The following is a 26,336-nucleotide window of genomic DNA, read 5'->3' as shown; positions in this document are numbered from 1 at the left end:
GAATAATAAAAAAACAGAACACTTTGGAGTCACAAGAAACTCAATCAAATTATCCTTCCCTTGTGATTGATGGAAATTAGGGGTGTTTTTCTCCCAGACTTTCCTAATGTGCAGCAAAGTAATGTGTGAATGAACAAGTAATAGGTTTATTCCATGCTTTCTCTTTTCAGCATGGAATAAACCTATTACTTGTTCCTTTGCAGCCTATGCATGCTGAGGCAGCTACCCACCTGAACTTCAAAGTAATATGTGGTTCACATTGCATTTTATAAAGTGACTTAATAAATAGGTCATGAATCTTTACATTTATGTTTTTAATGTAATTTAAGATCATTTAATTATATGCTTCATTTGACAACCCCAGTAATATGAAGAAAGGTATTATTATTTTAAGTAATTTTACATGTTAACATACAAATCAGTCCTTCATTATTGTAAGCTGCCATAATTGTAAATCCTGGCTGAGACAGGGACCACCTGAACATGCTGAAAAATGATCAGAGAGTAAATTCTGCACCCTGGAGCTCTAGATAGTAAGAATGTGGATGAATTCATTTAAATTCATTGAGTGCTGCCACATTCTCTGAAAAGCTTGCTTGCTGCACACATAATCCGTACCCAGAATACTGCAAATAATAATGGAGTAAAAACCCTTTTGAATGTGTCAGAAATCTACACATGCCTCATGAGCCAATAGAAAAATGAGCGCCAAACTTTTCCATCTAAATTGTTATTCTTACTCTGGTGTGCAGTTATATTTTTTCTAACTGGGTGCTATTAAAACAAAAATGAAGGACGTATATATGATGATTAAAGCCTTTTCCTGTAGTCCTCAGAAAATCAGAAAAAGATTTAGTTTCAGGATACCTGTAACCTTCCTTCTGTTCCTGGCCTATATCTCTCCCCAGAGGGTAGAAGACCTCAATGAAAAAAAACAGATTACTACACTATTATACAGTGTGTGACACTGTTTCCACTGAACCAAACTAATGTGCCAGTTTTGTTCATGGGATATTACAGTCTAGGAGGTGCCAGTTAGAGAAGGAATCAAAAAATGCCAGCACATGCCTTTGTGTAAAAACAAAGAGGTGTGGAACTGCTCGTCTTTTGGTCAATAAAATAACACAAAATAAACTTTTTTCTATAGCTGTTCCTTAAACAATCTGCTTTTCTAAGGCTTTTTAGTCTTGCCTTCAGGTGTCAGCTTCTTTGATGCTCAATAAGGCTGTGTGTCTCTCGCTCTCTGCCATGGCTCATACAACTCTTCCAAACGTTTCTCTTACGGATGTTTCCCAGGGAACCAGTGCGTCTTTCCTGCAGCTTTACCTTCACACACCTCCTAAAGAGAGCACCAGTGTAGAGAGGACATCAGCTGCCATCTATCAATGTAGTAACTACTGGCAGCTGTGACCTCTCATCAGTACTAGCTGATTACCTGTCACTGTGCAGTTCTTCAAACTGAGGCTCTGACTACATGGTCATCAAAGATGCCTTTGAACTGTTCATAAGGGTAGGAGTTGTAGGGGTGTTAACTTGTGTGTCCTGGCTAAATTCCACTGTGGTCATGCACAACCTGGCCTAGATAAATTCCCCTTTCATTCAAGTGGCGATTGCAATTTCTCTACCTAGGGGGTGCTGCACATTAATTCTAACATATTAATTAATATGTTACTAATCTTACACCTGTGTACCCAGCTTCTCTGTGTCATAGAAAAGTTTACAGTACATCATAGTTTTATTGCTAAAGGTAATGCTGCATACTTTGGTCCCTTGTAAGTGAATGTTTAAATAGCTAATTTTTAAAATCCTGAATTTCTCTCCTGTCTGCCATGCAACATTGCTTGTATGAGCATGTTAGACTTAGTCTCAGAATTTGGTCATTCACCAGAAAAACAACCACTTTGCTCTCTGAGAATGTTCAGATCATATTTAGAGATCAAAATGAACGGCTGTTTTTAATATTTCTGCAAAAGGCACAGATTTAAATGCCCAGCAAGAGAAGAAAATGCTCAAACAGAAAGGAGCCCTGCTTTGGTCCTTTGTGTAAAAGTGACAGATAAAATCAGCTTGTTAATTGTGCTTGGCGGAAGTGCAGCTCTCTCTCCAATTTTGAAGACACTGCCCAAACTGCAAACAAGAATTAATTCCATTATATTAAAAATGTGCCACAGGTCAAATATATAATTTCAAATAAAATACAAAACATTATAAACATTATATTTTTCAGTAAACTGAAATTATATTTGTATTATATTTTACATTTTTCGGTATAAGCATAATACAGTAAGGTACATCTGATTTTGCTTGTTTGGGTCTTTTAAAATTCTGACATGACCAAAATGCAAAATGCTTTTATTTTCAGTAAATGATTGAATTCTGAGATTGAGGATAATATACAGTACTCTATATACTGTATGTAGTGTTTACATTTTGATAAAGTCAGAATTTTCCTAGATGTTTTTCATGATGGGGGGCTATACAATTCAAGTATTGGAAAGGCAAAGGTTACTGAAACTGTGGGTTAGAAGATAAGGGATGTCAGCACTTGAATTTCAAAAAGAATTTAGTACCTTAGGTTTAATCTCTTATTTATGGGATCGCAGCCTTTGATAACATCTAACCAACAGCTAATTAATTCAGAGTTTTATTACATTTGACTACAAGGCCCATGCATGGTTTAGGGAATGGATGAAATTCATAAATAGACTGAATTGTCAGTTATGAAGAATTCACTAGATTTTGTGAACATAAAACATATCTGAAACAGTTTCCATTTAAATTTAAATATTGTGTAATGACTAAAGAGGAGGCTTTGTCTGAAAACAACTTATCTGGGTATAAATGAGACACACCTGGCTTAGTTGAAATCCAGTGGGAGTGAGATTCCATATGAGTACAAGAGCTAATATAATTGGCTCTGTGTGCAATTGGCAACACCCCTGGATTAGCGAGGTGGTGTATATTAGCAACCAGGAGAAAAACTGCTACTAGTCTGTGTCTAGGCTTTTACAGTGAAGGAAGATGAGTGAGTGTATGCCTATCTCTATGGGTTCATTTACTTTCATACTAGCAGACAGGCTTGTGGTTTCCTTGATAGAGTCGGAAGATTAGGAAAAGAGTATTACTGAATGATTGTGATTTGCAGCTCAGAATCAGTTGGGTAGAAGTCAGGTATGTAGTTTGTAAGGCTCCAGCATCTCATTTTAGAAGGTGACTCAAACTGATTGAAGTGGAAGAGAGAGAGATTACTTTATTGGCCATATACAATTTCTTGTATTGGGATTTTGTCTTTTTGGATACTTGATCTCCATGAGACAGACAGACAGGGAGAGAAGCTTGGGGTTCAGAGAACAGGGTCAGCCATTTATATGGCACCCCTGGAGCAGTTGGGGTTAAGGGCCTTGCTCAGAGGCCAAACGGAGTAGGATTCCTCTGCCGGCCAACGGATTCGAACCAGCACCCTTCCAGCCACAGGCACAGATCCTTAGCCACAGAGCCACTGCACCGCCCCTGGGTGTGGTATCATCCTGGGTGATACCAGGGTGTCCCTGTATAAAAGGGCAAGTTTCAGTGGAATTCTCCAGTTCTAGATTTAAGATTGACTGGTGGGTGGAATGAGCTGGAAGGTGGACGGATTCAAGTGACCGAACTGCTGAAAAGCCCTGTGGGAAGAATAGTCAGTGCACTGAGCAGGCTTCTCTGGAAGAGGTCCACTCGTTCATCTAGGAGCCTGGAGGTGGCCTGTCCACTAGAAACTGATGGGTCAAAATGTGCAGATTTTAAGGTGACGGCGACCTTGAGCAGCTTTCTGTGGTTCAGGTGTTCACCACAGTGCACATACGGTAAAATATAACTTGGCTGGGAAGACGTACTACATGTGATATAGAGCAAAACCATTGTTTAAAATTTAGTTAGTCTAAAATAATGAATGCGACTACGGTATATTGGTGAGGCAGTTGTATCAGTTGGACTAAATGGACGATATTTAGAAACCCTATTCTGCCTGCTTCTAATCATTTCTTATTTATGAGTCACTTTGCATTTTAAAGGCAGCTTGCATAGTTGTGCTTTATATAACAAGGAAATAAGCACCGCATTGGAAACCTATTTTCCAACTTTGTTTTAGATTAAAATGACTAATTTCAAAACCAGTTTTTCCTTTCATAATGACAACATATGTTTAATATGTAGTGTCCCGGAATATATTTCTGCTTATTTGTCTATTTAATTATAGTCAAGCCACATGAACTCTGCTCAGCAATAGAGGAGAAGGCTGGGAAGGGAAAGAAATCATTCAAGTGGAAAAAAGTATGATTTAAGTAGTTAAACCATAGATGCAATGCACTCTTCCTGTCAGTTGTTTTTTTTATATATATTGATGATAATAATGACGGCAAGAAGAATAACTGGTAATATTTTGTAGCTCTTTTTTTTTTTCCTTTGCTCATTCCGAATGCTTTACATGGTGAAGGAGACACATTTCCACCACTGAAGTGTAGCACCCACCTTGGGTGGCACAAAGCAGCCGTTCTGTATCAGCAGCCCTACTCACATCAGATGGAGAAGTGAGAAATTGCTTCACCAGTGGTTTTAAGAATCCTGTAGGTAGGACAGATTATACTAGCCCACAGTGGAATTTGCTTAAAGCATAAGGGTTAACTCTACTAATTTTATGAGCGGTGTCCTGTGATCTTTAATGACTCAGTAGATATGACCTTGGCTTAATGCCTCATCCAGCAAAAGGCATCTCTCATGTTAGTGCCTCAGGTCATTTTATTGAGGCATTAGTTTGGGAAATCTGCAGCAGGGGGAAGAGTACCCACCACTGTTCTACCAAAACAGTTTACATTAATAACCAGTAGTGAAGAGGCTCCTACAACTTATAATGAATTACACACCTAAAGAAGGCTCCGCAGCCAAAATGTTGTCTCTTTTTCTTTTCAGCATGGAATAAACATTTATATGAACAATTGGTTTATTCCGTGCTGAAGAGAGAAGAAAGACCACACAATGTTTCGGCTGTGGAGCCTTCTTCAGGTGTAAGAAAGATAGGGCAGTCAGCAAAGATAATATAGCATGGAAAAACAAAAGCCAGGAGAGAGGAGGAGGCAGCAGCAGGGGAGAGGCAGAGTGGCCAATCAAGTGGTGCGAGGTCGAGAGAGGTGAGGATACACATGCTGATGCAGCTACCTAATTGACCTTATAACGAACACCATCGTGATATTAATCAAGAATTAGCAGCTGGTATGAAATATGCAACTGAATATTACCTCTCACAGATCCTATACTGGCAGACAAAAGGAACAGAATCTTTTCAGTCTTGAACAGAGAAGTTTACAAGGGAACCATTTACAAGTACAGTATTTAAAATCCCAAAACATGTTATGAAGTCAAACGGATTTCCTCAGAATGAACCTAATAATAATTTTTCAATAAAGAACCTGAGTAGCACTGGGTAACCAATTGTCCCAGACAAGTACTGCTTAAAAATAAACCTCAAGGGGACAAAGAAGGTAGTGCCGAAAGAGGTGAAACGAGAGATCGGGAAAGCTAAGGATCAGTACAGAGAAAAATAGAGAAAACTATACCTCTGGTTGATTGGGTGATACCAGGATCGTAGGGCATCAAATCCATGGCCAACATCTCTCAGAAGGTTAATGCTAATACTATTTCTGTGTTAAATGACATGGATGGGCAACAGCTGGCAAATACCTTGAATGTAATTTGTGAAATATTTTCTTAACTTCTCCTAACACTTTTCCACAAAGTGTTTTAACACACTGCCATACGTGTTGGTTTTGGCAACATCTGTATTGCTATAGGATGGGAATATTAGTGAAGATAAGCAGCACAATTTGGGGGGTAAATCAGATCACCTAAATTCCCTCTCAAAGAGTTGTAAAAAAGACTAAGACCATTATAGTGTGTGGCACATCCCCTTCTCTGTGAAGCTACACTATTCCCATCCCGTTACACTATCTAAGGTCTCTGTTTCACCAGCAGTAATGGTACTCTGGAAATCTTCCATCCCCTCAGCAAACCAACTTTCAAACCATGCAAAATAATTCCTATCTCCTGAAACACTGCTGTTCTGTATTTTTTGTTGGTGATGTTTGTCTGTTTTTGTTGTTTTGTTGTGTTGGACTCTGTCTTAAAACACATTTTCCCTCTGTGGGGAAACAGAATTTGAATTGAGACTTAAAATTGAATCGTGAAACACGAAATAAAGGAGAAGAGTGGAAACTATGTGGAGGTGCTGTCACGATTGTAGTCCCTCCTCCTTAAGGGCGCTCCGGCCCTTTCACTTTGGATTTAATTCTGTGCACCTGACCCCCCCCCTGTTCCCAGTCCACCTTAAAAGCCAGGCGCTGACGTTCATCCAGGCTCTGCATCTGATCTCCGTATCGTGCGAGTCCGGGACCTGGAAGCGCCTGGTCCCATTAAGGTTTTAATCTCTGTTCCCGTTCCCTGTCCGCCGGTTCCGACCCGGTTCATGTTTTTAATTCCTTGTTGGATGGATCACCTGGCTATGGATTTATTCTTGTGTTTTTGGATTACCCTCTGGATTACTTTTGGATTGTTTGCCTCGGCCACACCTCCCCCGTGCACCAGCGCGCTTTGGACACGCCCCCTGTTTTCATCCCCGTATTCCTGCATGATCTTTTTCCTAATGTTCCTCACTATTCTGGATTGTCGTGCGCATAGGGTCTGGATAGAACTGTTCGTTACAGGTGCATTCAAAACTGAGATCAGGAGGTAGTTTGTTTTTAGACATGATTGTAGGAGTTTGGAAGAAACTACCCTGCCATGATGTTAAAGCCAATACCATGGTTTTCTCAAGACACAGATACAGTAAATAATTTCCTCGTATCAATTCCCCAATAACAACCAAAATGGCCTCCTCCTCTCATTTGTAACCTTTATTTTGTTCTTATGTTTCACAGTGCTCAAAATCAGAAAATGGGAAGCTTCCAGACTTCTTATTCTGATTTGTAAAGTAGAAAACAGTTCACCTGACCAAAGTAAGCTATGCCCTTCTTATAAAACAGATGTCCATGCCTGCTACTCTTGACTTCATATACAGTATGTTAAATTGAATTCTACTGGGTCCATTTTGTATTGTATTGTGGCATTGTATGCTAACAATTTATTGATACAAGGTTCTCTTCCAGCTGCTTTCTCCAGGATTCCATACTCTTCTATACTGTAGATTATCTGGTACAACCACATGACTAAGAAATTTGTTCCAGACCCTGACAGCCTTTTTTGTAAAGAAGTAATTAACGATTTCAGTCATAAATTCACTTAGAACTAAGTTTCCACTCAAGTCCTTGTAGTGCCTTTGGTTTTGACATATGTCTTTGGGAGGGCCATGTTAATCTCTACTAAACATTTTAAATGTCTTTATTATTTAGAACTATACATACAAGTGCCATTGTTGTATATTCTGCTCACACTTACAGAAATTCATTTAGTTTAGTGATGCAGTCCCATAAATGCATGAATGACACTTGACCACTCACATTTTCTAATTAAGAATTGTGCTTAATTTTCAGAACACTCTAGTAATCTAGAAATTATATAAATGTATATGCAGAATAAAGGGAACAAAAGAATAGTTATGAATAGGACCTTCAGAAAAATTGGATTTATTTTGTGAAAAGATGAAGTCAAAATATTCCTATTCTCAATTTTCTGATTCATGCTGTTTTATGGATGGTATTCTGTGCTTAACAATGGCTACTGTGATTATATAATGAATGTATTATTCCTGAAGCAAATTATTGTAGAGAATAGCATAAATGTATTGAGTTTAAAAGCATGTCCCACTTACCTTCTTCCTCAATAATGCAGGTTATTTGAAGTGACCAAAAGGCCTTTGTTTAAACATGCAACTTTGACTGATATGAAATTTGATTTGGAAATGTACTGCACATTACGTGATGTAATTCATTGAATCCTTGAGACTGAGAGCTCATTTTTTAAAGATTGCTCCAAACAGACACCAGTCAAAAAAAAGGATAACAAGCATCTGGATGTGAAGTAATTTTAGCAAAGAAATATTAACTTGTGGATACAGTAGGTTAGCACAATGTGGAAAGCAAATTCGAACTTGGGTATTGCTATGGCTGAATTTCATAACAGGATTCCTGTGCTGATATATAGCACAATGTTTGCTTAAAAGCAAAACTGTTGTTGTTTTTAAAGCAGTGAAGATTCTGCCTCGTAGCTAGAAAATGTCAAAGCAAAGGTTGGGAAAGTGTATGCTGTTCTTGGTTTTAAAACATCCACATAGTTTCCTTTTGTGTCCTCTATTTTGTGTTTCACTGTTCATTCTAAAGACTTCCTCTATGTTGACTTTGTGAGTGCCTGTGAGGATTTTAAATATTTACGATATGATTATCTCAAGTAGGTGGCTGCGTCAGCATGCGTTGGCTGCAAAGGAACAAGTAAAGGTTTATTCCACGCTGAAAAGAGAAGAAGAGAAACACAACGTTTCTTTGGGTGTGTGAGAGAGAGGGAAATCAGCAGCTGATAAGGCATGTGAGGATAAAAGGCAGGGCTACTTGCCCCCTCCTCTCACCAAACCAGCAAAACCCGTCTCTTCACGGCGATCTGTTCCAAGACCAGGCTTTCTAGCCACCTCCTATTGCTTTATAAATGTCGTCGTTATAATATCATCACCCACTCCAAAGCCAAAATGTTGTTTCTTTTCTTCTCTTCTCAGCGTAGAATAAACCTTTTACTTGTTCCTTTGCAACCTATGCAGCTACCTATTTGAACTACATTTGTTTAAACGGCTATGCCTTTCTGATATTTTGGGAAAACATGCTTTCCTTTATTGAGGAAGCCCCAGGCTAAAGACGTTCTCTCCAGGTTAGTGACGCATTCTTAGAGTAGGGAGATATAATTTGCTTTGGTTCATCCAGGTTTATAGGAAGGTAGATTTTGCTCTGGATTGTGTTCTGTTTTATTTTGAATGCAGGTGTGACTTTTTTTTTTGTCTGTTGAGGTATTATATAGGATTTCTGACTGCTGCCTTAGCAATCTGGGATTTCAGGGATGGTCAATAAATGGGCCTCAGAGACACTTGTCTTTAAATATTGTAATTTGTACATTGTATGTTGTTACTGTATACTGTATGTTGTTTAGTTTGTGTTATTGTTAGTGTTAATAAATATTTATTTGTCCTAGTTGAACTCACATTTATTACTGTTCTGCCAAAGCTGTGCCAGGGAATACTGATCTCAGGTGCCGCAAACTACACCAATAGCTTGGGTATATTCTCAACATATCTTTTACAATGGAGGGTTGTAATTATTGATTTTAATTGTTGATTAGCCTGCTCATTTTTCATGTATTCTTAACCCACTAGTTTGTGACAGTATTATATAATAAAATATTGTAATCTTATGACTTCAGTTTGGATGTGAATTACATGGTATGATTTTTTTTCCTTTTTGAAAATAAAACCTGTGCAGTATAAGATCAGATAATGTCTAAGTTTCCTAGTACCTTAATCAGAAGTTGAACTTTTTTAATTTTCTTGTTAAAGCTATTCAGTGTGTTTAAATAGCATTTAAAGGTTATCTTTTGTATCAGGAGGATAAGAAGAGAATGAATCAATTATTGGAATGTCTGTGTTATTTATTATGAAGGTTATCAGCTGACTATACAAAATTATTCTTATCTATGGAAAAAATCCAATTGAAAAGCTGTGAAGAGTAAACATACATCAAACAAATGAAGATTAGCTGTCAGAGACAGGAAAGGGAGTTCTTCTGAATTTTCAAATGAACTTTCTACAATTCATGTTTTAAATCTTTAATGGGATATTGTAGAGCAAATTCATATTTTTTCTACTAACTACTATTACCATTCAAATGTACTGTAGTCTGTTCATCGATAATTTATTTTCATCCTTTGGTTGGTGCAGATGTTTTATGAAGAGTGTTTCTTTGGTGAAGAATAACCAACATTTTCATTTTCTTGTTTTACATACCCATCTCTTCATTAATAGAATAAGAATTATTCACATTTTTTAACTTTAATTGTTACTGTGAATTAAGCGAAACGCACAACTGCAGTATTAACACACCTACAGTACCACACTGAAAAGGGTGATAGTTAATGAAGTAAGAATAATACATTTTGGAATTACTGTAAATTTTTGGGGGGTTCTGTTATGCTAGTTTTTTTGTTACATCAATTCAAGTGCATTTGTGTATCAACCACCAGCTAAAGAGCTTATTTTCAAAAACTGCTTCACATCATTCATTTTGAATCCATACTAATATTTAGCAGCACGGTAATAAAGGTGTAGGATCAAGGCCTTCTTTAGTGTCAAAATGTTAAAAAAGTAAATACAGTATATAAGAAAACAAACTTTGTTTTAAAACAGTCTCTCTGAAGAAATAATATATTTTACTTGCTAAACGGTCATAAAATATAAGAGTTCAGGTGGGTAGCTGTGTCAGCATGCATAGGCTGCAAAGGAACAAGTAATAGGTTTATTCCATGCTGAAAAGAGAAGAAAGAAAACAACGTTTTCGGTCGTGTGACACCTGAAGAAGGCTCCACGGCCGAAACTTTGTGTTTTCTTTCTTCTCTTTTCAGCATGGAATAAACCTATTACTTGTTCCATAAAATATAAGATGCTGGATACGTTTGTAGGTTTTTCTTTTAACATTTTATTCATTGTCCCACTACTTATTTTTACACATACTATGGAAGAAACAAGATAAAGGAGAAAGCAAGATCATGTTCTTCACGGCGATCTGTTCCAAGACCAGGCTTTCTACTGGTCTGAATTCTTCAGAATCTTTTAGTGTCAAGTGTTACCAAGATAAAAATAGGATATTCAGTATATTTGGAAATTAACGTAATCCATTATTGCTGGAGCATGAATGTCAGTACCCAGTCATTGATTAACTCAAATGCACAATTTTAATGTTCATTCTAAACCATTTTGCCAATCTAGCTCATTTAGTACCTTGTAACTAATTGATCCAAAGATCTCATCCAGTCATTTCCAGATTTCCAGAATCCAGATTAATGGCTTCAATAACATGGGTGTAGCTTGCTCTAAACGCAGACAATACTTTTTGTGCTCTGTGTTGGGCATTCCTTGATCATGGGAATATTCTTTGGAATGATTTAAAGGTACAGTAGCACAACATTTTGTGGAGAAATAAAATTGTACATAATTTTATTACAAAATTTTGATTTTAAATACATTTTGTGGTGCCTTGTAGAATTTTAACCTAGCATTATTGAATTTAACTTCTACATTACCTATATACTGAATATTTTAATATCCTGTTTGACTATTACTTTCATACTGTACATTGGTCAGATGAGGATAAGGATATGCCTACTGTACTTCAAGCTTGTTGTTTCTCATATTATACTTGCTGTATAGTGCTGTATAGTTGATGTTTCTGCTACCCGTAGGTAACACTCAACACTTGTTTGCAATTAACATAATCTGTTGGGTGTTTTGTCCTCATTTTGGTCAAAGTTTTTTTGTTGTTCCTTCTGCAGCTTCTATAATGTTTTCTAATCCTCCTATTCTGGAAGCACCTGTGAACTTGACTAATTTGTTAATTATCTAGATCATTCATATTATTTAATTGCAAAGAGCAGTGATCCTAAAATACAGTAGATCCCTTTAGTACTCTACTAAATATTTCAACTAAAGGTGGGAAACTCTACTCAGATCATTCCCAAGTACAGAGATGTGAGACAGGAGATGTGAGACAAAGGTGGTTAGCACCATGCCCCAGTGCCATTTTGAAAGAAGAAGAGTGGTTTTAAATTTGTTTTAAATAATTTGTCAGCAGATGACATATTACACCTCTTCCCTCTGCCCAGCTGTGTTCCTTACATTGGATGATGTTTATGACCATGAGCCTGCAGGTGTCTTGACTAACAAAGGTGGCGGTAGTTTCAGTGCTGCCTTTTAGGTAATGATTGGGCCTAACTGTCACAATCGTTTTTTTCAGTGCACTCCATGGGAGAATGCCAGGGGGCTGATAAATTAAGAGATCAAGCAGCATATGACAAACCTCACTGATTCATACCCAAGCAATAACATTTTGATCCCTCCCTGTTTTCTCTGGCACTTCCCCAGTTTCCTGGATGCAATCAGATAGACTGAAAGCAACTACTTCTCTTGTTTCTTTTGCTTGCTTGTCTAAATGTTTTGCAATTCTTGTGATAACGATATTTTTTTTTTCTTGAAGAAAGAGGTTGTGATATCTGTAACTCCATTCCTAGAAACAAAATGTCAAGGTCAAGCTCAAGTTGCAGTCTGAAACGTGGGCGGACTACGGAAATATATTTTTTTACTGTAAAGATAAGCTCTGCCAGATGGACTAGAGCCAGTCATTTCTGAGAAAATGAATCCTTAATAAGGCAATGATTCACAAGTAAATAGATTTTACCCTGCTACAACGCATATTGCTCTTTCCTTTTTTTATTTAATTACTTGTTCTGATGACCAAGCTGCAAAATTCCTAATGGCATCTCCGTTATTTCATTGACAGATTTTCAGAAGATGCTGGTTAGTGTTGAAGAAGGCATCAAGTAAAGGTCCAAGACGATTAGAGAAATTTCCAGACGAGAAGGCAGCTTATTTCCGAAACTTTCACAAGGTGCGTGGGAATTTCTTGTTTCAGTTTCCCCTGTAGTGGTTTAAAGCAGTGTGTCTCAGTTGGGAGTTCTCTACCTTCCAGTATTTAGCAGTGTTGAGTAGTGGTTAGGGTTCCAATCTTAGAATTAAAAAGTTAGGGGATTCCAGTCCCAGTTGTCCCCTTGAGCAATGTACTGTACATCTCTTGAGTTATTCCAGTAAAATGCCTGCCCCCTCCAGTGTAAATGGGCGCAAATGTAAAATGTTTTGCATTCACACATCAGCCAAAATTATAGTAAAGCATCATTATCTTATGACAAAATACTGTTCAGATCTATTGATGAGCCTTTCAACTGTTACGAAAGCCTGATATTGCCCTGAATAGATATAAAATTTAACTAACACTGTAGATTTAATTGGTCTATTCTGTTGGCGTTTTTCCATTTTTAAGGTTTGCCAAATTCATTTCATAGCGTGTTTACATGACAAAAAAATGGACAAAAATAAATTTCAGAAAATATTATTTGGTTTAAGAAGGGCCAAGAGCTCATCTTATTTTTTCTTGTGTAGGCTAGGCTATGTGGATTGAGCTCGGCTGCATCCTCAGCGCAATGTGTTTTTGGAAACTATTGTTTCATTTAAGTCTGGTTAATATGTGGTGGATTTTCAAAGATTGCAGGAAAAGAACAGCCGTTGTTGATCCTTAAAAATATTTTCTTCCGAAAAAAAGCAATGCAGAGAAGACCTAGAAAGATTGTGTGGCTCCACTGGCTTTCTGCCTAGAAATAAATTAGTTTCCTAACAGTAGCAGTTGGTGTTTATATCTTGGGAAAGACCTCACAATCTGCCTCCAAGTCACAGATGGCCAATAGCTTCTTAACGTGTAAATATCTAGAAATAATCTTGAATGAACACCAGTCAACTTAAGCTAAAATAAGATCTTTTATGAAGAATGACACAGTAAATGAGAATGCGAAAGTAGATTCAACAAATTTAAACATTCAAACAATGTTAGTTTTTTTCACAATACTGTTAATTTACTGTAAATAAACATACTGCATACTGTAGATGTACGGACTGCTTCTCCAAAAAGTGCCATGACAACGGTCATGACAGCTCACATGGACTTGCGATTCACTGGTGTTGAGTACTGCAAATCTACTCTTTGTTTCTAAGTGCAGCACAAGCCCTGCATATTGAGTGTTCCTTATTTAAATCCAAGTTGTGCTTTGGTCAGATGCTTTCAGGAGGAACAATAAGCCAAGGACACTATGGGTTGTATGACATTTATTGGAGGTCTCAGTTTATGCACTTTTTACCTCATCTTTAGATACGGATGCAGCAAAATGGCAGTTATCACAATAAGTGTGTTTTAGATTTAAACTCCTGTTGTACTCAGAATGAATTCTGATTATCTAACCTCAACCATTCAGAGCCTGTGTGAATTCAGCTAGCTACTGTAAGTATTCTTAAGAGTGCACATACTGTATACAGTACAACTACTGTCTGCGCAACTGAATCATCTTTGCAATCAATAGTGATGAACTATAAATGTAACCCATAACACTTGATATTAAGGTGGTGCTTCTAAATATTTGATTATTGTTTTACAAAGTACATAGTTAACAGATGGTTCATTAAGAAGTAAAAGTATGAATAATGTGTGATTAATTTGTCTATAAACAATTTCATCCTAAACATGTCACTGGTTTCCATGAAAAGGAGAAAGACATGAATTTTATAACACAGATGATATCCCCCCATTCAGTTAATCCCAACAACCCCATTCAGAAAACCATATAATGTTTGTGTTGAGCAAGGCATCCACAAAATTTTAAAATGCGGTATCTTGTTCTTCTGCATGTTGTACAAACTGTACTGCAGATGTTTATCCCAGACTTACAGGATGACAAGGCTTCAGTATACAACATACTCTGCAATGGAAGCTAATTGCACGTGAGATTCATTTTCATACAAATTTTTCAATCAAAGTACAGTGTAGAGGAATGTGCTTTAACACTTAAAAAGGAAAAAAAATAATTGGCTTTCAATAGATGGTGCCTGTACCCTGTAAAATGTTCCCATAATGCTATAATCTATCCTAGACAGCTATATTTAGCTAACCATTCCTTTTTACTTGTCCTAAAACTGATTCATCATCCACACACTTCAGTTGCTTCACCCCTGCACCTTAATTAGACCGCTGCTTGTGCCTGGATTCACAAGCCTATCTGCTGTATGTAGAGAACACATTGCTAACATGCCAGCACTGTCATTGTGTCCTCTAGAAAGATAACAGTTATCTCAGCTTTAATGTGGAGGAGGCTGAGTTGTAGATTTACATCAATCAGAAAGCTGCAAAGGAACAAACAGAGGTTAACTCCACATTGAAAAATTATAAAGAAAGTCACACCAGGATTCATAGGCACTGGTTTAAATTTGTCTTTTTTCCCTTTTTTCTTCTTTTACCCTTTAATTATTTGTATTCTTCAGCAGAGAATTATCCTCTGCTTGATATTTTTGAGATCCAAATCTGAGATATTTAACATTTTCGTAAACCGGAAAAAAAAATACAACATTTTGTCTGTTATCTTTGTTCAAAGCAAGCCACAGAATTGTTTCTGCAAAGGCATTCATTTCATTTTCAGTCCTTCATAACCACAAATGCCTTTCGGACTGTGCAACTGCATTCTGTCCCAAGTTTTTTGCTCTACCAGAAACTACCTCTGCTGTTTTCTGATCCTAATCCAGTAGTAACACAAGCCTCACGGACATCTAGCTGCAGTGGTTTAGCTTTTATACTGTAGATGAGTGCGGACATTTATTTTGTAAGAGAAAAGATAAAGTGAATAGCAAAATAGGAGAAATACAGTCTGAATATCTGAATATATTTACTTGCTCGGGTTCAAGAATTTGTAGCCAATCACTTTGGGTAATGTGGTGTTCTGTCTTTACTTTGTATGCAAAAAGTCTTAAGAACCAAGCACCATGAGATTGCCCTGATCATATTGTGTTCACTGGCGTATTTAAGAATTAAATCAAACAAAGCAGATCTGCTGTCTCAGAATTTCCCTGGAATAAACAAAATGTTATTCTTACTATTTTATTAGCAATTTATGCAGAAGACATTATGTAGAATACTGCAGATTTCCCGTGAAAAGAATTTTGCTGACACATTTCAAAACACTAAATAAAATAAGAACAACATCAATACCTGTGACCCACAGTTTCAGGTGAATGAGTAACAAAAGAGTGTCATAGAAATCAGCCTGTCAGCAGGCTGTTTTAATGGTACAGGCATATTTTCACACTTAAAAAAATCCTTAGAAATTCTTTAGTTTCTACCCTTACTGTTAAATGCTTACAAATGCTTTTTTGCAAGGTCTGTGCAATGTAAGCATTGCTGATTGAGTATAATTTACACATTCATTCTGTCAATTGCTTGTAAAAGATATGTTCCTCGTAAAATACGATCTTGAAACAAATATAAGTAGAAACATGAAGACATAGACTGCAGAATTTCAACAGAACACATAAGTAAAATGCTGGTCTCCATTTAAACAGCTGGGTAGACTGGAGCAACTGGGGTAAAGTCTGCAGTGTTTGCAGCAGAGAGTGGAACCTACAGCCCACCAGTTACAGTAATATTCCAGAGTCTTTCTTAAATAACAAAAGTCACGGAGTCTGTAATTGGTTTTGGCAGTGAGTTCCACAGTCATGATGTAGCACAAGAGAAGGTTCTGTTGCATGCAGTGTGGCACCATTAATACTAACTTCTAACTTCTAACTTCTAATTTCTAACTTTCCTCAGGGGCTTGACTTCAAAATCAGCCTCTTCCAAACCTGATGCTGGGAGCCTCACGGTCTTGTCACAATATAGCTAAAGAGATCTGTAGTAATAATATATTACCCATATCCGAATGTAATCACATAACAATAAAACTCAACTCTCTGCTAATAAATAAACTGACTAACAAGCATCATATAAATATTAAAGTGCAACTAAACTGTGTGATCCAGCCACAGAACAATGTGGATCATCCTGGATATGTGGACTTTCAGATAAGGAACTGGAACTGCCACAATAGCCAATTTTCTGAGCCTCGGATCATTTTCCACATTGCTCAACAGGATGTTGTGATCGACAGCATCAAAAGCTGTACTCAAATCCAGAAGGAGAATACTATTAAAAAAATCATCAATAAGAAGCCATCAGCAAATCATTAAGTATCTTAACAAGGGTTTTGTCTGTGTCTAAACCCCAAGAGAAGAGGTTTAAAGAGCTCATTAGATTCAAGATAATATTGAAATTGACCAGCCATTCTTTGCCAGTTCAGACGTTTTGAGAGAAAATGGTCAATTGGAAATACAGTGGTAGTTGTTAAGCTGTTAAGGGGTCCAAGTATGTTGTTTTTAACACAGGAGTGATAGAAGCACACATTTAAGAAAGAATGCTCCTCCATTCTCTCTCACTCTTCTTGACTAATCACATAAATACTTCTTCTGCTTCCCCCTCCTCACATCTATGTTTCTTTCCTCCACCATCATATTAACATCAAATTGACATATACAGCATTATATTAACAAACAACTTTGCTCCACTACACAATCTTGACTCAAATAACCAGGATTTGGTGTGCTCAAGTCAGCAGGTGCCAGGACACCTTGATTTCTGACCCAATTATAATTACTGCTAGTACAACCCAAAATTGCCAAAAGAGTGCAAAACTGCTAAAGACTCTGTGCTCTGAAACACAACAAACAACATATGCATCTGGAACATTAGGATGACTATTGCATGCTCTCTCCTTGCAGCTGAGGTGGCTGATACCATGGCCATGACGAAGCAGGTGACAACCCAATGTGTTATATGTGTAGGCACAAACAAAATCACTGCTGTAAAAAGTCTTTATATCTGTAATAAATTCAATTATCAAGGTAACAGACTTGAGGTATACTGTAGGACCAAATCTGTGGTCTCCTCAGGAATCCAATTCAAACTCTTCCAGACAGGAAAGATATAAAAGAGGAAGATGAAGTGCTATATATCAATAAGATGTTTCAGGCTTAGATCTAAACCCACTGTAGAAAAATAAAAAGTGTCAATCTATAAGGAAGAGACTCATAGAAATCATTCTAAAGTATAAAGAAAAATAATGCACTTCATAAATGGTTAAAAACCAACAGGATCCAGTTAATGAAAAAAGAGCACATTGTCAGCACAGGATTATTTTAATGAATAATCATTAAAAAAGGGAGAAATGATTCTGGTACTAGAAACATTCAAGAATAAGAAATGTACAGGACCTGATGGCATGCTACCAAGTCTACTCAGGAAACAGTACTTGTCCATATCAATTTTATCCATAAACCATTGAAGCAACTCTTCCAATAGATGTTCTAGACAAAGCCACTACACAGGGACTGCAGATTTGTTAATTCCCAATAAGGCTGACTTGTATTACATGACTTTCGAAAAGGTAAATCTTACTTAATTGAGTTGTTAAACTTTCATTCAACGAGCTTAGTGGAGATAACAGCAAAGTATGTTTAGATTTTGAGAAAGTTGTGAAAGTAAAAGTGAAAATATTAATTCTCAAATTATATAAAATAATTATTTGAGGAAATGCATGTTTTTGGATTTAGAATTGTTTGAATGAAGAAAGAGTACAGGTAAGGAGTGAATCTTCTGACTAGGGTGATATCATTCTTTAAGCATAACAGGCATATGTATTTATTCATATTCATGTATATGAATAAACTAGATTCTCATACAGTACTGTAAGTAAACTAGCCTAACTCTGGTCCTGGAGGAACAGCATATCTGCTGATTTTCATTCTAACTGACCTCCAAATCACCACCGCTAATTATGACGTATGTGATTTGTTTTCTGGTGTATTATTTAATTTTACTTGTTTATTCAGACAATCCTGAGTGTATATATACAGTATAGAAAACAACTTCAGGGATAGTTTTCAAAACTTAACCATGCTGCCCTTTACATAGTCTATGTCTATCCTTAACTTGAGTTCTGTTACTTCCGACACTGGCAGACATTTCCACTAAACTAGTTGGGTTTATAGACAATAGCAGTATGGGCTGATTAGTAAACACAGTAGAAGCAGGAATTACAATTTTAAAAATCCAGAAAAAAATCAAGACTGGCCGAGCAGCCAGCATATTCCAATTCACTGTGATATAGTAGCAGAGTATTGCATACACGTATCCAAAACAGCTCAGGTCTAACTAAAATTGTAAAATACTGAGCACAAGGAGGATTCATTCAACTAGGACCTGGTTTCTTATATTGACACATCATATACACAATGTGAAGAAGCAAAAAAGGAAAACAAAATGTTAAGATACATAGTTAAAAGCCACACCTTTTAATCAAGGGTTCTCCAAAAGCATTGACCAAGTCAACATGGTGGACGTCTTCTGAATAAACATTAAAACACAAACCTGATGTCACCAGTGGAATCTTCACAGGGGTACATTTAATACCAAGAACAGGAGGCACATCTTTACAGAAAAGGTTGGGGGAGCATGGAAAGCTGTGTTCAATCTCACTGCCCTAAATTATGACAGATAACATCCCCTCGCTGATAATATCCTGTCTGTTTTTCTTTGCAAGGAATTCAATTTGCATTCTATTCGACACTTACCATTATTTTCTGTTCTGGTTACTATACATTCATATGTTCCAAATGTGCTTCATAGAGCTTTACTTGTATTTTTAATACACACAAGACCCCGTGAGAACCTGCTTAATTCCACATCACCTTTGTTTGCATGACATTTCCTCATGAGAGTCCTTCCTGTGACCATGGCTTTGGTCCAGGGCTTTCTTTTTCCAGACTCAATCACTGAATACAGAGCTGTGGAGCTGGCAGGCGAATTGGGAATGAGAAACTTCAGAACTGCACCCCTCCTGATTTATAGGCATTCAAGAGTGGTGCACAGCTATTCAAAATTCATACATGCCATAACATTAGTCACATTACCATAAAATTATTGTATAAACAGCAGGACGTTACAGTATGTAACTTTTAGGCAATACATAAGACATTTCCCCTGTGTGTTTTTCTAAATAGAATCTTTGTATTTATTTAACACACAGTAAATGTCTTCTTGGTGGACAGGTTTTACATTAAAAAAAATAGAGTGGAAGTGTAAACAGAAAAATAAAACAACCTTATATCAATGCTCATTATTGAAATACACAGGGGCATTTATTTATGGTTTTCTTTTCAGCAGAAACTATTATACTCATGGAACTAAAGAGTATTACCTTTCACACTTGAAAATAATCCCTACAGAACATGTTGATATCTACCATTGACAAAAAAAAAAAACATGACTGGCTATTTATACCCAGATTCTAATTTACTGTACATATACTGTATGACTCAGAAGCTGAATTTCCTTCGGAACATACAGTAACACTCTGCTATTGCCCCTGTGCTCAACTTCACACTCTTCTCATGCACTCAAAACACACAGTTTGTCTAGTCTTCACTACAGCTAGTGTCATCTCCCAGAACCCTTTCTTCCCCAGCTCAGTGGCCTCCTCACAGGTCTCCCCGCCGTCATCCACGCCACTCTGGCCTCTATCCGTTCCTGCGTCACCCACACCCACTTGCCTGCCGTTCCTTCAGCATCGAAGTCCGCTTTCACCCCATCTTTCTTATACGCACATGTCGTTTCTCCAGGAAAGCCACACAGCCAACTTTTCCACAAGATCTGCCAGCAGCTTGATCGGCCTGTAGCTCACAGCTGGCAGCCCACTGAAGCTCAGCAGGTGTGAGCCTGGCCATTATCTGGATGGGAGACCTCCTCTTAAAGCTAAGATTGCTGCAGGAAGAGGTATTAGTGGAGCCTAACCTGCAGAGGTTGCTCACCCTGCGGTCTATGCAGGTCCTAATGCCCCAGTATAAGGATGGGAACACTATACTGTAAAAAAAGGTGCCATCCTTTGGATGAGATGTAAAACCGAGGTCCTGACTCACTGTGGTCATTAAAATCCTAGGTGTTTCTTGAAAAATGTAGGGGTGTTACCCTAGTGTCCAGACCAAATTTGGCCCTAGCATTTCCCAATCATGGCCTCCCCATCTATGAACTGGCTTGATCACTCTGTTCTCCACCCCACTGATAAGCTGGTGTTTACTGAGCTTACTGGCACACTGTGGCTGCCGTCACATCATCCAGGTAGGAGCTACACACTAGTGGTGGTGGAGGGGAGTCCCCATTACCTGTAAAGCGCTTTCAGTGCAGTGTCCAGAAACATGTCATAGAAATGCAAGGGATTATTATTATATTGAAGGGGAACTGCTTGCCCCACATTTTCCATTCCCCATGTTCGTTTTCAGTACATTATCAGTAAGGTGAAATACATACTGTACTAGATATGTTGCATGTGACAGTGGAGCTGAGTGTCATATAATGAAAGGGAGGTCTAGGTAAAGCAGGCACAAGAACAGCTGTATGGTACAGATATAGTACTCTTTAATTTAAAGAAAGAGACAAAATATCCAAAGCACAAACAAAGCCAAAGTTCCTCTTTGAGCTTCTTCGCTAGACTTCTTCAATTTCCTCTCTAAACAGCCAGGCAGTTAAGCTTCTTAAATCAAGAAAGTCTGTTTTGCTTGGTCAGCAAGATGCTTACTTCTCTCCCTCTGGTGCAGATTGCCTTCAGACAGCACATAATAACCAACCATGGAATCTACAGTTTTTTGGTTTTTAAATTGACACTGCCAATTGCCTTATACCAAGTGCTTACTGTACTGTAGGTGAGTGCAGATGACAGGTCATGCCTCGTAGCTTTCTGAAGAATATAGTTCAGATAAGAGTCTACATCTGCCCTCTCAAACTGCATTCTATGTACTGAAAGTTATTCTTAATTAACATTAAGAAAACATTTTAATCTCAAATCAGTAGTGTAAGTACTGTATTTTACCAGGTTTATATGTCTTAATAAATAACAAATAATAACGTAAAGCTGTTGAATAATAACAGCTTAATAATAATAATAATAACGTAAAGACCACAATTTGGCAGATGTATAGTAAATGTGCATGTACAGAATTGTCATTCTAGAATCTGACCATTTTTCTCTTTTTGGCTTCATTGCCAGACAAACATAGCAGGATTACAGAACTGTCTTTTTTATATTAATCTTATTGTTATCCACAGTCTAAATCAAGATACTGTAGTTTTAATCTATATATTTAGAGGCCTGAAGCTCTTAATATCATTCTCAAAAGCTTTTTCATTCGCCAGTGTTTTGGTATTCTGTCTTATATACAGAAGTGAATATTATGGATGTATCTACTGGTGTGATTTAAAGTCTCTTCTTACAAAACCTCAAGATCAACATGTATTGATCCAAGACAGTTTTCTTTCTGTTCATGTAATCATAGTGGTTGTATAGTACCTTTTTTTTAATGATAGTTCATGGATGTGTATATACTGTACAGTATATATAAAAAAAATTGCTCACAGAAGTCTCATAGAACAGTGAGGTAAAAATCTAGGTCTTACACTTGCTCGCTTTATGTACCTTTGAAAATTCAGTGCCAGATAAAACAAATGAACTGTTTTCCTTACTCCATGTGGTTTGAAAAAAAAACAGCCACAATGCATCTGATCCTTGGTCCTGGTTTTGGTGAAAAACTGCCTTATATGTCTGTCATTGCAAGAAGTGCATTGGAGTGCACTTTACACGAAGTGCTAACTCATTAAAATAATAATCATGAGGGTGAGTTTACTATTACCTGTCATCAGAAATTGGGTGTTGAAGAAGCCATGTCTGCTCTGGCCCATTTTGCCACCAACTTTTTTAATTCACAGGGAACAATGATACCCAATAATTCAACGTGCTTAGAATGGCTTTTTGAGAGCTTAGGTCTGGTGAGATTTGGATTCACCCACTTGTCTGAGGTCCAGCCCCCTGGCCACAGGAGGAAAGCTGGGACAGCTTTGGAGTGAGGGGTGACCAAGAAACATGGAGATGGGGTGGGCAATGGATGGAGGGGTAATGGAAAAAGAGGGGTTTACTTACGGTATAAATAGTTTTTGGGAAAAGACTTCTGATTATGATTTATAACAGCCGAAAAGAAGGTGACTTGGTTGTTGTCCTCCCTCCTGAGCCTCAGCGTAGATCTTCATTTAGCACGTTGTATTCTTTTTGAAAACATTTGTATTACTTCTTTTATAAACAATGAAAAACCAGTAAACAAATCAAGCTCTCCTACAGTACACCCCCCCCACCATCCCCACCTACAAAGGCAACCTTCTCCTAAAGAGGAGCTAAAAAAATTATCTAATTATCTGCATCTTAGCACCATGGATACGGGCTGTAGAAAGTTCCAAAAATAAAATGTCTAAAAACATCAAAGTCCTCTGATGCCATGGTAGAGCATCAGAGGTCAGCCAGTGCTGTGCTATCATTTTTTCTTGTGCTGTAGTACTTTCCAACTATATTTTTTTCTGCAAAATGGACAGTTTAAAAGATGAATCATTGTTCAGTAAAAGAAACAGTGGTGAACAGGGGATATCTCTTTGCAGTATCTCAGATAAAGAGGATCATATTTTCTTCCAAAATGTGTGTACTATGTACAATTTAAGGAATTCCAGAATCTTTTATATGGAGTTACATAGATGCTATGAATTAATTATGTAGTGAACCATTAGATAATCTAGGTTTAAAGTAGCATACAGTACGTCAGATTATTCCAGGTACTGCATGTTCCAATGAGACTGTTCTCATCAAGGTATAGACCACAAAGCCAAAAAAGCATTCTGGAAAATGATTTGTAAGAGTAGTGTAACATAAATACAGAAATAAAAGAATCTATGTTGGATTAATTGTTTCTCTGTAATATTTTATAAGGCAGGTGGGAAATAAGCTCTCTATCCCAGGGATCCCTAGACGCAGGCATAGCAGCTAAGTAAATTGTTTTCTGAATTCATGGGAAAAATGTAGTAAGCAGACATTTCAATAGGAGCATTGAAAAAGAAGTAATACAAATGTTGTATCTACAGTACCATTTCGTACACACTGGTAAACAATCTTTTCAGTCAAAGCAGATACTGGAACTGTGATTTTAGAAGTTTCAAGTTAGACAATTCAATTACTTACCCCCTCTGTTTACTGTACAGTATATCCTACAGTTTAACCTTATTCATGTACAGTTTTACACCATACAGTATATATACAGTACAACAATCTTCTTAATGTTTACAAACAGAAATGTTAACCACACACAGCAGTTATCTGTCTTGCTTTCACATTCAATAATCTCTCAGAATATTGACTTTCAATAAATGAGCTAATTTCTGGAGATTCTACAAATGGAAAAGTTACCATATTCTGTAATTTACGTGTTTCTACTCAGTACAACGTAATTTCAGTTATGAAGAATTGCAGCATGGTATTACATGGTACATGGTATTCATTCTTAAGGTCATTCCTTAGAGCTGGTGACCCTCTCAAGGAGTTTGCTTACAGGAGTTAGCTTACAGCTACTGTAGGTACTGTAGCATCTGTTGGAGAAAAAAAGAGAAAAATTGTCCCTGTTTTCCTTTTTTTTCACTCTTGGATTGTATGTATTTTACCCTAACCTGCACAGGAGATACAGTATGACACAAGAAGGTATGTAAAGCTTTTCAGTGCTAATGGGACATTTCACATTTCTATTAAGTTAAACCCACTTTTGAAATGTTGTCTAGATACCCTGTGCTACAGTATAAAAATATTCTAATTAGGACTTATTTTTAACATATTCAGCTGCTGCTAATTTAACTGAAGCAAAAACAATCTCAAGAATCTGGTTGAATTAAATAAAAAGATACAGCCAGGACTCCTGAGCATTAATACTATAGTATGACTGTGGATTCTGCACTATTCTGAAATATATTTTCTAAATATTTCCTAAATCAAAATTAATGTTTAGAGACTAATATAACTGTGCACTTTACATGAAACATGTAAGGTTTCTAAAGTCAGAATCTACTGTATTTAAGGATCTGGGAGTTCTTCACCACTAAAGACATTCATTAGATCTTAAACTATTCTTTTTATTCACTTGCTTTTTAGACTCTGCAGAGTGTTCTCTTACCATCGGTTCTTGGGCAAAAAAGCAGCTGTGGTTACATGATTTATTAAATGAAAAATAAGTATATAAGAAGCAGGAAAACTGGCTAAGTCTTTTGCTCACCTTTTTCAGACAGATGTCTTTTATAACCAGTAGTTTGGAGCAGCCACCTAATTTTCTGCCCTAACTGGTGGTGCAGCCTCCCACACTGAGTGAGGAAGATGATATATTGGTATATTATCTATTTTTTTTTCCTTATGGAATTCTGGATCCAGATAGCAAGGCCTTGGTGTGACTTGCATACCAGACTAAATACTTCCTGGTGAGGAACCAGCATCATCGTTCTTGTACAAAGGACGATGAGCATCCATGAGCTACCCCTTGGCAACAGTGCTTGTCCAGCTGGGCACCCTGCTAAATCTGCCAGCTGTAGTCAAATAGTGGCACAGCCTGGATTTGAACCAGAAAGCCACAGGCTATAAGAATCATTCAGCACTCCAGACAGAAGCATTTACAAGATGGTACAGATGGCAGCCCTCCAGAAAGACTTGTGTTGCTTCATCCATTCTCCCACATCAAGCTCAGAGAATAAAAGGTTTTGCAATTGAACTTCCCCCTTGAACAGTTTCAAAGTGTTGTACTTAAAGGTAAAAGATTATTAGTTATTTTAATAGAGTTGCACCCCATGTGCTTAATTTGCTAATAGATACAGTTAAATTAATATGATAAATTAAAAGTATGTTTACATTAAAATACGCTATGTGTGTGTGGCTATCGTTTACTCATTATTCTGTCTATACTCCTGAAAGCTGTCAATTGAAATTACAAATAAGACCAGCATCAAAAACCGATAATAGTAGTTGGGGCCATATTTACATTTTCACATAGTAAAAGGGTACTTGATGATAGCAAAGGCAATAAACAGCAGCAATCTCTACATTTTAGGGCTTTTGGTTTATTTGGTTTATTTGAAGAGAACATATTAGTGAAAGCCCATCTCACCTACAGTATACTGTAGTACACAATAACAGAATAGGGACAAGTTCAGATTGCAGCTAGTCTTCTGATAAGCTCAGTTGAACACTGGGAATCTGCTGAAAAGTACTGAGACTTGCTGAGAGGAACAGTGCCATGAGGGGCCATCCATAAAGGATGACTAAACTAACAATTTGTCAAATGTAAGAGTGACAAATTAAAATTATACTGGAGTTCAATTATGTGCATATACTGTAGATGGCAAATGCCAGCTCACAGCAACACTACGGAGTCTAAAGATTAAATGAAAACATTTTACAAAGAACTAGAGCAAAACTTGTCAAGGGGGAATCAAATAAGCAAATGTGGTTTCCATATGAAGGAGTTTAACATCATGGAGCTCACTACCCTGACCCAAAACATACAGAAATGTCAAAACAATGACTTCAAATGAAATCACTCTGCATTCCCACAAGGACTTCTGAAAACACAGTTCAGGGATTGTGATGGTTAGCATTGTCATGATTAATGCAGCTGAGGTAAAAGGTAACTGAAGAAAGAAAAATAAACAGAAATTAAAAGGAATACGCAGTTTTAATGAAAGGCTGGCATAGTCCATCACTACACTATA

The 26,336-nt window shown here is 37.2% G+C and overlaps 1 protein-coding gene across 3 annotated transcripts in view; it reads left to right on the top strand.

Annotated features, from left to right (window-relative positions):
* dok6 (docking protein 6) overlaps window positions 1-26,336 on the top strand; it is a 106,370-nt gene that overhangs the window by 34,665 nt on the left and 45,369 nt on the right. For all 3 annotated transcript variants that reach the window (XM_088642204.1, XM_088642202.1, XM_088642203.1), the window contains exon 2: window positions 12,549-12,656. In XM_088642204.1, coding sequence (XP_088498330.1) covers window positions 12,549-12,656 — 108 coding nt within the window. The remainder of the gene's footprint in view (window positions 1-12,548; window positions 12,657-26,336) is intronic.

Source organism: Lepisosteus platostomus, chromosome 8 (genome assembly GCF_059453375.1).
Source record: "Lepisosteus platostomus isolate fLepPlt1 chromosome 8, fLepPlt1.hap1, whole genome shotgun sequence".
Lineage (NCBI taxonomy): Eukaryota > Metazoa > Chordata > Actinopteri > Semionotiformes > Lepisosteidae > Lepisosteus > Lepisosteus platostomus.
Note: the sequence above shows the minus strand (reverse complement) of the source record. Positions and strands in the feature narration are given on the sequence as shown.